This window comes from Salmo trutta, chromosome 1 (genome assembly GCF_901001165.1).
Source record: "Salmo trutta chromosome 1, fSalTru1.1, whole genome shotgun sequence".
NCBI lineage: Eukaryota > Metazoa > Chordata > Actinopteri > Salmoniformes > Salmonidae > Salmo > Salmo trutta.
Window position 1 is genome coordinate 37,581,749 of NC_042957.1, and position 13,248 is coordinate 37,594,996.

Below are 13,248 nucleotides of genomic sequence, written 5' to 3' on the forward strand. Positions count from 1 at the left end.
CCTCTTAGTGTTTAAAATATTCCTAGTCAAGGAGAAAGGACATTCAACAAGTGTACTCTATACTTAACCACTCGGCTAAGGTCCCTGCTAAAGGTCCTTGCCGCATTCGGTCTTTAACGAGGTACGTAGGGCCACATTGAAAATGTGATATATTTCCTTACCGGTAAAATGAGCAAAAAATAGCCCTCTATCCATTGTTTGGGGAATTTTAAATGCTCCCTCACTGTCTAGCTTTCAATTCGGTGATTATTAGCAAGCTGGACACGGTTTAGAAACTGTGTGAATGTAGGTCCATTATCATTTCTACAGTTTCGTTTTGGTCATTTTAAAGTATATTGAGTTCTCTTCCCCCCCAACTTAGAATCAGTTTTGCCTTTTCGATCAAGAATGAATAAGACAGGGGGGCACCTGATTCTAGATCACCTCTCCTGTGACACTTGAAACATACAGATCCAGGTTTTCCAGCTTGAAAAGGTCTTGGGATGACACTTGTGACTGTCTACTTTTGCATATTTGTCCACTTAAGTAGGTAGTACACTCTTCCTGAACCATTTGAATTCAAAGCTAATTCTCTAGTTTGTTTAGCTAGTTTGTTAGGAGGTACTCTATAAAAAACTAAACAGCAAGGCACTGCTCATGATTTTGGGGGGGAAATATAGAAAAAAAATCCAATACGTATAATGATGTACCATACTTTGTGTACTGCAACATTGTGGTCTTAAGAAGTTGTCCCTTGCAAATTCCCGTAACCCTGACAAACATCCATAACAACATTACGTACAGTAACAGTCAAAAGTTTGGAGACACCTACTCATTCAAGGGTTTTTCTTTATTTTTTACTATTTTCTACATTGTAGAAGAAGTGAAGACATAAAAACTATGAAATAACACATATGGAATCATGTAGCAGGCAAAAAAGTGTTAAACACAAAGTAGCCACCCTTTGCCTTGATGACAGCTTTGCACACTCTTGGCATTCTCTCAACCAGCTCCATGAGGAATGCTTTTCCAAGTCTTGAAGGAGTTCCCACATATGCTGAGCACTTGTTGCCTGCTTTTCCTTCACTCTGTGGTCCAACTCATCACAAACCATCTCAATTGGGTTAAGGTCAGGTGATTATGGAGGCCAGGTCATCTGATGCAGCACTCCATCACTCTCCTTGGTCAAATAGCCCTTACACAGCCTGGAGGTGTGTTTTTGGTCATTGTCCTTTTGAAAAACAAATGATAGTCCCACTAAGCCCAAACCAGACGGGATGGCGTATCTCTGCAGAATGCTGTGGTAGCCATGCTGGTTAAGTGTGCCATGAATTCTAAATAAACCACAGTGTCACCAGCAAAGCACCCCCACACCATCACACCTCCTCCTCCATGCTTCATGGTGGGAACCACACATGCGGAGATCCTCCATTCACCTACTCTGCGTCTCACAAAGACACAGCAGTTGGAACCAAAAATCTCATATTTGGACTCATCAGACCAAACAACAGATTTCCACAGGTCTAATGTCCATTGCTCATGTTTCTTGGCCCAAGCACCTCTGTTCTTCTTATTGGTGTCCTTTAGTAGTGGTTTCTTTGCAGCAATTAGACTATGAAGGCCTGAGCCATGCAGTCGCCTCTGAACAGTTGATGTTGAGAGGTGTCTGTTACTTGAACTCTTTGAAGCATTAAATTGTGCTGCAATTTCTGAGGCTGGTAACTCTAATGAACTTATCCTCTGCGGCAGAGGTAACTCTGGGTCTTCCTTTCCTGTGGCGGTCCTAATGAGAGCCCGTTTCATTATAGCTCGATGGTTTTTGCGACTGCACTTGAAGAAACTTTCAAAGTTCTGTACATTTTTCGAATTGACTAACCTTCATGTCTGAAATTAATGATGGACTGTCATTTGTCTTTGCTTATAAGAGCCGTTCTTGCCATAATATGGGCTTGGTCTTTTACCAAATAGGGCTATCTTCTGTATACCACCCCAACCTTGTCAGAACACAACTGATTGGCTTAAACTAATTAAGAAAATCCACAAATTACCTTTTAACAAAGCACACCTGTTAATTGAAATGCATTCCAGGTGACTACCTCATGAAGCTGGTTGAGAGAATGCAAAGCTGTCATCAAGGCACATTTTGGGTTACTACATAATTACATGTGTTATTTCACATTTTTGTTGTCTTCACTATTATTCTACAATGTAGAAAATAGTAAAAATAAAGGAAAAACCTTGGAATGAGTAGGTGTATGCAAACTTTTGACTGGTACTGTACCTGTTTCAACAGCTACTTATTTCGGAAAGTGCAAATTCTCAGAAATAAATGCAGATACATAGTATTTGCTAAATTCCAATCAATATCAGCTGGTAACATATGACAGAGAGAGAACACAAGTATCATGTAAAAACAATGTTCTATTCTATTCAGACATTCACTGAATAAAATAAGATAAAGTTTACACTGGAATCACATCACATGGTTTCATCTAACCAACAGAAAGATGACAGTATTGACAAAATACAGGATATAAGCGGATAAGTGGAAGGATAATGACAAAAGGTAAGGAATCCCTGCAACTGAAACAAGGTCAAGTTCAGTAGGAATCAAACCGAAGAAAACAAACTGAAACAGGAGGTACTATCTGGAATTAAGAATAAGAAAAAATATTTGGGACTATGTATTTATTTGATTTCTAGTTATTTTTCTCCCTTTCATTCCACAGTGACGGCATCCACGCTCTCTTGTGAGATCTCAGAGTCTAGCGAATAGCAGGAGCTGCCATTGTCCTGAGCTTCCCGATTGGACTCCTCCGCCAACATTACCGTGGCGCTTGCTGCCACCCCAACGCCGCCCTCCGGTGGCCCCTCGCAGAAGTGTCCGGAGGCGTGGATGAGCTGGCTGCAGAGGCGGCTGTAGCGGTGGTAGCGTGACGGCTTGCCCGTGTGAGTATACATGTGCTCCTGCAGCTGGCTCTTCTGGGCGAAGTGCATGCTGCACACAGCACAAGCGATCTTGCGCTTTCGTGCGTGACTGGTGGTGGAGGTGGTGGTGGGGGGTGGACTAGTGCCAATGGCTATACCACCCCTGCTCCAACTTAGCTCAGCAGCTAGCTCGTTAGCTAGGGCCTGGCTCTGCCGCAGGGCCTCCTCCAAGCAGCCTGCATCTAGCTGATCCTGGGGGGCCCCACGTTGCTGCTGGTCCTCAGGGCCCTCTGGGTCCCCTACCCCGCCCTGGGAGAGGCCCTCCATTAGTCCACTGGGATCCAGGGTGCAGGCGGCATGGCTGAACAGGTGCTTGCGGAGCCCCTCGGGGGAGGAGCAGCGCTCGCCACAGCGGGGGCACAGCAGCACCAGAGGGCCATCCTTGAACAGGAGGCCCTGGCAGGGGCTGCCGCCCTGGGCTGAAGGAGACGTTGGGGACCCTACCCTTCCCAGTGCCAGGTGGCCCTCCTCTCCCTCCCCTTCCTCCACCCTCTCCTGCTTGATACGTGTCGAGATGTCTGAGTCGTCGCCGGAAGCCACTGAGGAGACGCCACGGAGGAGACCAGAGAAGGGCTGACGGTCTGAGGAGGGGATGTCCTCCATCCCCACGGTCATCGAGAACTGTGCGGCGTGGGAGCGGCCCGCCTGGGTGGACGAACGCCTGTCCTCCGGGCCGCCTCCTCCTCGGGTCCCTGCACTACCTTTAGGGCCCCCAGCACCCTCTTTGTTGGCCAACTGGGATGAAATCTGAATACCGTACAGGTTGGACATACGAACCAGGTCGCCGACATCGGGGGACCCCTCGTCGGGGTTACGGCACAGCTGGTAGGCATGGAGAAACTTGATGCCCTCCTGCAGGCGGCCCTGGTCCACTGGCTGCTTGGGGCCCATGCCAGTGTACATGATGTGGAGCAGGTAGCTGAACACGTCCGGCTGGATGTCCGTGGGCTGTATTTTAATGCACTCGCTGTGGAGATGGTAGTAGACAGTGGGAAAGTATTATTGCTGACCATTAGCTTTTAGTCTGCAAAGACAAATTCCATAAAATCTCCTGTCTCTTATATCAAAGTATCTCTTAGATTTTGTAGAGTAAGATGTATGAATACAAAACTAGCTCAAAATATCTTATTTGTGACAGCTTTCCAGGGAAAACACACATATCATATACATTTTGTATATTACCATCCTCAAAGATAATATTAGCTTAACAGTCAGTGCAATATGAGTCAACATACAACATTCCTTTGAATCTCCAATACCACTGAAACAACCTCTGACGACCACTATTATGCTAGCCTACATTGAATGTGGACACTAGCCCATGCTACTGTACAATGCTAACTACTTACTTGAAGGCCTAAACATAGGTATTTAACAACACCATGAGTGTGATATTGACTAGTACTGTTGATAAAAGCTAGCAAACCTTGACTGATGAATGAAGATCATCTTGAAGTAGTTAGAGAAGGCAGCCAGGACAGCCCGGTGGGCCTTGAAGTACACGTTGCCAATGGCGACAGTACAGTCACACAGGAAGCCAAACTCCCTCTGGACGTTGAGCTGCTGCAGGAGGAACAGGCTGTGGCTGGACACGTCCATGACGCCACTTCTCGACCTCCTGCTACACGCACACAGTAATTCATATTGTATTATATACAGCTTAAAATTCATTTGGGAGAGGATACATTGTGCAGACGTGGGTTAAAATAGTATTTCCTTCCCATCAAATACTTTTAGTGTGGTGGGTGCGGATTGCACATCTGGGGCTATTCCATTGTGCCAGGTAAGCTCAATAAACAACCTAATACACAAATACTATTGGTACCCATGACAGGTCTGATTTCTGTGCAATGACAATGTGGTTCTATATGACTACTCTCTTCCCCCATGCCCTAAAACACATTTATGAACATATGTTTGGTGTGTAACACCTCTGACTCATGCACTAAGGCATTTCTCAAGGTGTTGCTGAAACAATTGCATACTCTGCTGGTCAAAGAACTGAAAGAAGCATCTCTAACTAAAGGACTGGGCCAGATGTTGGCATCTCCGTAACTTTCTACATGTAGACATTTTAGATAATAAAGGAGTTTCACGTTGGGTGTGACAACATTGACACTTGAAACATTGAGTAACAGTAGGCTAACCTAAAAACTATGACAAAAAACTATTCCAGATGTCAATGTAGCCTTATGGCAATATTGGTACATTGCAACTGAGTATGGGGTCAATAGAATTTACTGTTACACTGCACTGTTCATTTTGGCAGCCATTTATTAAGATTAAGTTTTAAAATACATTTTAGGCTTTGTTACATTTGTCACTTCATCCTTCGTTACTTTTAGTTATCATTCGACTAAAACAATTTTAGTTAAGTTTTAAATCACAGCCATTTTAGTCACATAGTCAGTGCATTTATGTTTTATTAAATAATGAATATTTAGGCTACCTCTACCGTCCTCCATGTGCACATTCTGATAGCCTTTTCCAACCCACCTATTATCCCCTCATACACTGTACCTTAGCTGACAACATTGATATTGTGGTAGATTTTAACCAATGACAGCCATAATTAACCATATAGGCTATAAAGCCTCAGTTACAGGTTAAAAACAATGTAAATCTCTATATTTTCTCCCAATCATAACCGCCAAGGGTTATGACAGTGTTTTCCTTGGAAAGGCAAGAATTTGAGTTTTCCAAAATTGCCAGAAGTATTATTGTTGCAATCGATCAAGCATATTTATATTGTAGCAACCCTTTATTCAAATGTATCCATTCATGTTATCTACTTCAAAGCAGATGGGACAAAACGATAGACTGTCAGACATGGCAACAAAGCATGCATTCTGCAACCACGACAGGGTCAGCTTTCGACGAATGGAATACATGAATAACTGAAAATACCATCCTAAAAGATTGTCGATATGCCAGTCCCCTATGTAGCCTACAACCCACAGATAGTCTCATTATAAATTCGCCAACTTGTTTCACGACAGCATAACATCCATTCACACACGTCTGCGTTGAATCAAGTGTTCCTTCCGACCGAATCAAGTGTTCCTTCTAGACTAATGCATGCATTTGGATATCCCCTCCTATTTGCAAAACAAAACATATACGATAATTGGGAGTCCTTCTTACCACCTATTTGCGAAATACAGGTTTATATTTCGTAGTCTATTTGTTGCTGCAGAGAAATTCTCGCAGTCTCTCACGTCTTCATATGTGATTGTCAACTGAGCATGTTATCACGTGACTGTACTGCACCGTACATTTGGGACTTACTCTTTCACGGCATTTCGCCCGGTAGGCGGTGCTAACGTCACCGTGGGCGTAGATTCCAGCGCGCACAGTGTCGAGAACGAGCCGAGCACTCGCTCATGTCCGGATCGTGGAATCTATTCAACACACTGCGCAAAGCCATATATGGGGCATTTCCACTGATGATTTAACCGTGTACTGTGTCCTTCTATGCAGACCAGCACCTGTCTCACTTGACCATAGCTCCTGCGAACCTGCTCTAACTTGAGGGTAAGCAGGACCTGCTCCAGGAATAAGTGGCAAAAGCGGTTGCTTGGGGGCCCAGGCCGCTAGGGGGCCCCCAACCCCCAGTCGGGATCTCAACTTGTTGTTGAAGGTTAGAATAGTAGAATGCACAAGGTGCAAGTTCGAAATTTGGTTGTGAATGAGCAATTATTTTCTTGTTATGTCAGTCACTGACAGTTACTCAATTAGCCAGGTCAGCCAGTATTTTTTAGATTGTTAAATTAGTCTAGCCAGTTATCATGGCCGAATACCAACCGGTCATGCAGGGCACGTGCCCAGGGGCCCTGACCTCCCATTGATTTTGTTAGTCACTCTCACTCAGATATCATTAACATGGCATAAGTCATGGCAAAATGGGTAGAATTGCAGGAAAGTAGCTGTAAAACTGAAGAGAGAAAAACATCTCTGCCCCTTGGCAAAATGAGTAGAATTGCATGAAAGGTGTTAAAAAATGTATCTCCATCTTATGGCAAAATGTGTAGAACTGCAGAACACTTAATACATTTTTTTGTGGAACTCAGGGTCTCAATTTACTGTTGAGAGTTAGAATAGTAGAACACACAAGGTGCAAGTTTGAAATTTGGTTGAGCAATTTTTTTATTGTTATGTCAGTCAATGACAATCACTCAAATAGCCATGCCGACCAAATCTCACTTAGGGCCCCCAAAAGGCTAGCACCGGCCCTGGGTCCAAGGCAAGGCTGCTGGGGCTTTTCAGCTGCGTTTACATAACAATGGCTAACTGTGAACAATTTAAATCTTCTTTTTGTTTTGCTCAGAAAACTAAAACCACTCTCGGGGCGCTAATTGGGGAACCCTGCACTAGTGTAACACTGGTGTTACGGTCGAAAAGCAGCAATAGAGAGTTCAGATGTTCTAAGCCTAACTACAGTAATGGATGTTACTGTTTCATCAGGGAGCCACAAAGATGAAGTTAACAATTGTAATCGCTGAATTCACATTCTTTGCTATTTCGTGCAGCCACGGCATAGGAAAAAGCTAAACAAATTATTTTCTATTCGAATTTCGCATTGTTTAAAGTTGAGAGATATAATTCACACAAATGAGACTGGTTGTGTAAGTATGCCTCCAGGATAATATGGTAAAGTTAGCCTCATGTATAGGCCCTCAAACAAATAAATAAGAACAAGGACTTCCAAAATCCATCAGGTTAACAGTTTTTAATGAAGCTAGAAATGCATGTCTCAGTTATTGACAGTATACAGGTATTATTACATGTTGACTAACCAATCAGCAAATCAAATCCAATTTTATTTGTCACTTGCACCAAATACAACAGGTCTAGACCTTACTGTGAAATGCTTACTTACAAGCCCTTAACCAACAATGCAGTTCAAGAAATAGAGTTAAGAAAATATTTGCTAAATAAACTAAAGTGAATGTCCTGTGGACTTTAAAACTTCTTATGGCTTGAATCCCGTTAGCGGGATTGATATGACGACACCCAGTGAAAGTGCACGGCGGCAAATTCAAAACAACAAAAATCTCATAATTAAAATTTCTCAAACATACAAGTATTATACACCATTTAGATGTTCCGCTAGCGGAACGCCTCGTCAATGTCCAATGATAGAGCGTGGCGCGAATTACAAACACCTCAAAAATCCAAAAACTTCAATTTTTCAAACATATGACTATGTTACACCATTTTAAAGACAAGACTCTCCTTTATCTAACCACGTTGTCTGATTTCAAAAAGGCTTTACAACGAAAGCAAAACATTAGATTATGTCAGGAGAGTACACAGCCAGAAATAATCACACACCCATTTTTCAAGCTAGCCTCTTGTCGGGCTCGTCCCTTAAGCGGGACGGACATCCAGCGAAAAATCCTATCGCCATTAGCATAATGAAATTTAATATATATATTTTTTCAAATATAGGACTATGTTATATCGTTTTATAGATACACCTCTCCTGAATCGAACCACGTTGTCTGATTTCAAAAAGGCTTTACAGCAAAAGCAAAACATTAGATTATGTTAAAGGAGTATATCGTAAAAGTAGCCACATAGCAATTTTCCGACCAACCACATGCATCACAAATAACCAAAAAACAGCTAAATGCAGCACTAACCTTTGACAATCTTCATCAGATGACACCCCTAGGACATCATGTTACACAATACATGCATTATTTTGTTCGATAAAGTTCATATTTATATATAAAAACAGCATTTTACATCGGCGCGTAACGTTGACTAACTATTTTCCCTCAAATGCATCCGGTGAAACAGCGCTACAATTTACTAAATTACTATTCGAAAACATTTTTAAAATGTAATATTGTCATTCTAAGATTTATAGATGAATATCTCTTGAAAGCACCTGTAATGCCAGATTTAAAAATAACTTTACTGGGTAATCACACTTTGCGATAAAAGGGGATGCGATACTCAGAAAATAGGCTACCGTTACAGGTCAGCGCCATCTTGGAACAATCGCATATCAAATCTAGTCTTGTATACTATTGTCAATAATCCCTTACCTTTGATTATCTTCATCAGAAAGCACTTCTAGGAATCCCAGGTCCACAACAAATGTATTTTCGTTCGAAAAAGTTAATCTTTATGTTCCAATAGCTTGTTCTTGTTAGCGCGTTCTGAAGGCTGCACCAAAAGTTCCGTCGTGCGCGGGACTCCACTTTCGAAAAAATTCTTTATTTTTTAATTTAGGTTCGTTCAAACATGTCAAACGTTGTATAACATAAATCTTTAGGGCCTTTTTCAACCAGAGCTCCAATAAGATTCAAGGGGGACGATTGCATTGTGTTTCAAAACGTTTCGAAAGGGAAGGGTAGCCAGGGGCGCCGGCGTCATAATGGTGATGGCCCTCTCAGTGTGACCACGTTCCACTGCGTCTCATTCATTCAGTTTTCACAGTAGAAGGCTCAAATCACTTTGTAAAGACTGGGGACATCTAGTGGAAGCAATAGGAAGTGCTCAATGAACCATTGCTCACTGTGTGATTTACAGGCAAACTGATGAAGTTGAGTCCGCAATTCAGAATTCCACTTCCTGTTACGATCGGTCTCGGGGTTTTGACTGCCATATGAGTTCTGTTATACTCACAGACACCATTCAAACAGTTGTAGAAACTTTAGGGTGTGTTCTATCCACAAGTATTAATTATATGCACATCCTAGCTTCTGAGTTTGAGTAGGAGGCCGTTTAAAATGGGCACAAATTTTTTTCAAAAATCGCTGTAGCGCCCCCTATCCTAGGCGAACGACAAGAGGCTAGCATATAATGTCACAAAAACCAAAACCACAGCTAAATGCAGCACTAACCTTTGATGATCTTCATCAGATGACACTCCTAGGACATTATGTTATACAATACATGCATGTTTTGTTCAATCAAGTTAATATTTATATCAAAAACCAGCTTTTTACATTAGCATGTGACGTTCAGAACTAGCATACCCACCGAAAACTTTCGGTGAATTTACTAAATTACTCACGATAAACGTTCACAAAAAACATAACAATTATTTTAAGAATTATAGATACATGCATGTATTGTATAACATAATGTCCTAGGAGTGTCATCTGATGAAGATCATCAAAGGTTAGTGCTGCATTTAGCTGGGGTTTTGTTTTTTGTGAAATTATATGCTAGCTTGAAAAATGGGTGTCTGATTATTTCTGGCTGGGTACTCTGCTGACATAATCTAATGTTTTGCTTTCGCTGTAAAGCCTTTTTGAAATCGGACAGTGTGGTTAGATAAAGGAGAGTCGTGTCTTTAAAATGGTGTAAAATAGTCATATGTTTGAAAAATGGAAGTTTTTGGATTTTTGAGGAATTTGTCATTCGCGCCACGCCTATCATTGGATATTGGAGCAGGTGTTCCGCTAGCGGAACGTCTAGATGTAAGAGGTTATGCAATCGCGGTGTCCGATTTTAAAATAGCTTTTCGGTGAAAGCACATTTTGCAATATTCTGAGTAGATAGCCCGGCCATCATGGCTAGCTATTTTGACACCCACCAAGTTTGGCACTCACCAAACTCAGATTTACTATAAGAAAAATTGGATTACCTTTGCTGTTCTTCGTCAGAATGCACTCCCAGGACTTCTACTTCAACACCCAATGTTGTTTTGGTTCCAAATAATCCATAGTTATATCCAAATACCTGCGTTTTGTTCTTGCGTTCAAGACACTATCCGAAGGGTGACGCGCCGGCGCGTATCGTGACAAAAAAATTGAAAATATTCCATTACCGTACTTCGAAGCATGTCAAACGCTGTTTAAAATCAATTTTTATGCGATTTTTCTCGTAAAATAGCGATAATATAGTTTTCGTTCAAACACTGAAAATAGAAAATGGAGTCTTCACATGCACGCGCGCACCCGTGTCATTGTTCTCAGAACGACCACTTTCCAAAACCCCTACTGTTTTTCGCCCCGGGACTGCAGAGTCATCATTCCCCGTTCTGGCGCCTTCCGAGAGCCTATGGGAGCCTTAGAAAATGTCACATTACAGCAGAGATCCTCTATTTTCGATAAAGAGGCTATAGAAGGACAAGAAATGGTCAGACAGGGCACTTCCTGTATGGAATCTTCTCAGGTTTTGGCCTGCCATATGAGTTCTGTTATACTCACAGACACCATTCAAACAGTTTTAGAAACTTTTTTTTCCATCCAAATCAAATAATTATATGCATATTCTAGTTTCTGGGCAGGAGTAATAACCAGATTAAATCAGGTACGTTTTTTATCCGGCCGTGAAAATACTGCCCCCTATCCTAAACAGGTTAAAGATAAGATTCTCCTTAATCTAACCACAGTGTCCAATTTAAAAAAGGCTTTACGGCGAAAGCAAAACATTAGATTATGTTAGGACAGCAGCTAAACAAGAAAAACCACAAAGCCATTTTCCAAGCAAGCAAGCAGAGGCATCACAAAAACCAGGTCAGCTAAAATTAATTACTAACCTTTGATGATCTTCATCAGATGACACTCCCAGGACTCAATGTTACAAAATACATGTATGTTTTGTTCGATAAAGTTCATATTTATATCCATAAACCCCATTTTACATTGGCGCGTGATGTTCAGAAAATGTATTCCCACCAAAACTTCCGGTGAACGAGCACATCAATTTACAAAAATACTCATCATAAACATTGATAAAATTTACAACAGTTATTGAAAGAATTATAGATATACTACTCCTTAATGCAACTGCGGTGTCAGATTTTAAAATAGCTTTTCGGCGTAAGCACATTTGTCAGTATTCTGAGTACAGAGCTCAACCATCAAAGCAAGCTATACAGATACCAGCAGGAGTCAACTAAACTCAGAATTAGTATTATAAATATTCCCTTACCTTTGCTGATCTTGGTCGGAATGCACCACCAGGACTCCTACTTCCACAAGAAATGTTATTTTTGTTCGAAATACTCCATATTTATGTCCAAATACCTCTGTTTTGTTCGTGCGTACAGATTACTATCCAAAGGCATAACGCGTGAGCGTAAAATAAGAGACAAAAAGTCAAATAGTTCCATTACCGTTCGTAGAAACATGTCAAATGTTGATAATATTCCAACTGGACAATAGCGTATTCATTACAGAAGAAAAAGAATGAGTGGCGCGCCAAACGTGCCCGCGCAGTAAACAACTCACTGGTCCCAGGCAGTCCACTGATAGACTGAGCTCCTATTCTCTGCCCAGTAACAGGAGACGCATGAAACAAGTTTCTAAAGGCTGTTGACAGCCAATGGAAGCCTTAGGAAGTGCAAAATGACCCCACAGACACTGTAGTTTGAACAGGGATTAGATAGAAGAACTACAAATCATTTCCTGGTTGGATTTCTTCTCAGGTTTTTGCCTGCCATATGAGTTCTGTTATACTCACAGACATCATTCAAACATACTCACAGACATCATAGAAACTTCAGAGTGTTTTCTATCCACATCTACTAATTATATGCATATCTTAGTTTCTGGGAGTGAGTAGGAGGCAGTTTACTCTGGGCACGTCAGTCATCCAAGCGACTCAATACTGCCACCATCCAAGAAGTAGCAACCACCTAGCAGACAGTGTATGGTAACTGCTGGTGAAGGAGACCAGACTACAGAGGTAAAGAGGGAGTTTACCCAAAGAGCTGTGTAGATGAACACATACAAATGTATCTTTCTGCGCATATAATGTGAGGTTCAACCTACCATTTGGTACAATCTGCAATGGTGGGTGAGTGACTTGGCACTCACCCAGTCCAGTCTCTGTAAGGCAGAGGAGGTTGCATGCATATACAACAAGTCACCATAATCAATTACAGAGAGAAAAATGGCCTGAACAAGATTCTTTCTAGCCATAAGCAGGAAGCAAGCCTTATTATGAAAATAAAAACCCAATTTCAAATTAAGCTTTGTCACAAGATTATCCACATGAACTTTAAAGGACAACTTGTCATCCCACCAAATACCTACAGTTGAAGTTGCAAGTTTACATACAGTCGTGGCCAAAAGTTAAGGTCTAGAGAGTTTCCTGGCCATGGACCCAAAATATCAATGTTTTGTTCCCCGAGCCACTTAGTTATCACTTTTGCCTTATGGCAAGGTGCTCCATCATACTGGAAAAGGCATTGTTTGTCACCAAACTGTTCCTGGATGGTTGGGAGAAGTTGCTCTCGGAGGATGTGTTGGTACCATTCTTTATTCATGGCTGTGTTCTTAGGCAAAATTGAGAGTGAGCCGACTCTCTTGG

General features: G+C 41.7%; 2 protein-coding genes across 3 annotated transcripts in view; one reads left to right on the plus strand and one right to left on the minus strand.

Moving 5' to 3' along the window:
• Nucleotides 1–2,695: 2,695 nt before the first annotated feature.
• Nucleotides 2,696–6,267, minus strand: LOC115195514 (zinc finger and BTB domain-containing protein 25). 2 transcript variants are annotated; one of them, XM_029755431.1, is made up of 3 exons: nt 6,112–6,267; nt 4,394–4,588; nt 2,696–3,934 (listed from the first exon to the last, which is right to left on the minus strand). In XM_029755431.1, the coding sequence occupies exons 2-3, from the start codon at nt 4,564–4,566 to the stop codon at nt 2,698–2,700; spliced, it is 1,410 nt and encodes a 469-aa protein (XP_029611291.1). In that variant the 5' UTR covers nt 4,567–4,588; nt 6,112–6,267; the 3' UTR covers nt 2,696–2,697. The 2 variants fall into 2 exon arrangements, with proteins under 2 accessions (XP_029611291.1, XP_029611282.1); XM_029755422.1 differs by lacking the exon at nt 6,112–6,267 and having other exon boundaries at nt 4,394–4,987.
• A 40-nt stretch (nt 6,268–6,307) lies between these two features.
• The window catches only part of LOC115195481 (zinc finger and BTB domain-containing protein 1-like), a 53,730-nt gene continuing 46,789 nt past the window's right edge, over nt 6,308–13,248 (plus strand). The window contains exon 1 of the mRNA XM_029755386.1: nt 6,308–6,501. The gene's annotated coding sequence lies outside the window, so the exon portion shown is untranslated. The remainder of the gene's footprint in view (nt 6,502–13,248) is intronic.

Excerpts from the sequence above, each read along its gene's own strand:
- LOC115195514 (XM_029755422.1), bottom strand. The coding sequence starts at position 4,638 with ATGAATTTTAAGCTGTATATAATACAATATGAATTACTGTGTGCGTGT. Across the intron at positions 3,935-4,393 it reads ATCTTCATTCATCAGTCAAG|CGAGTGCATTAAAATACAGC; the intron begins GTTTGCTAGCTT and ends CCATCTCCACAG.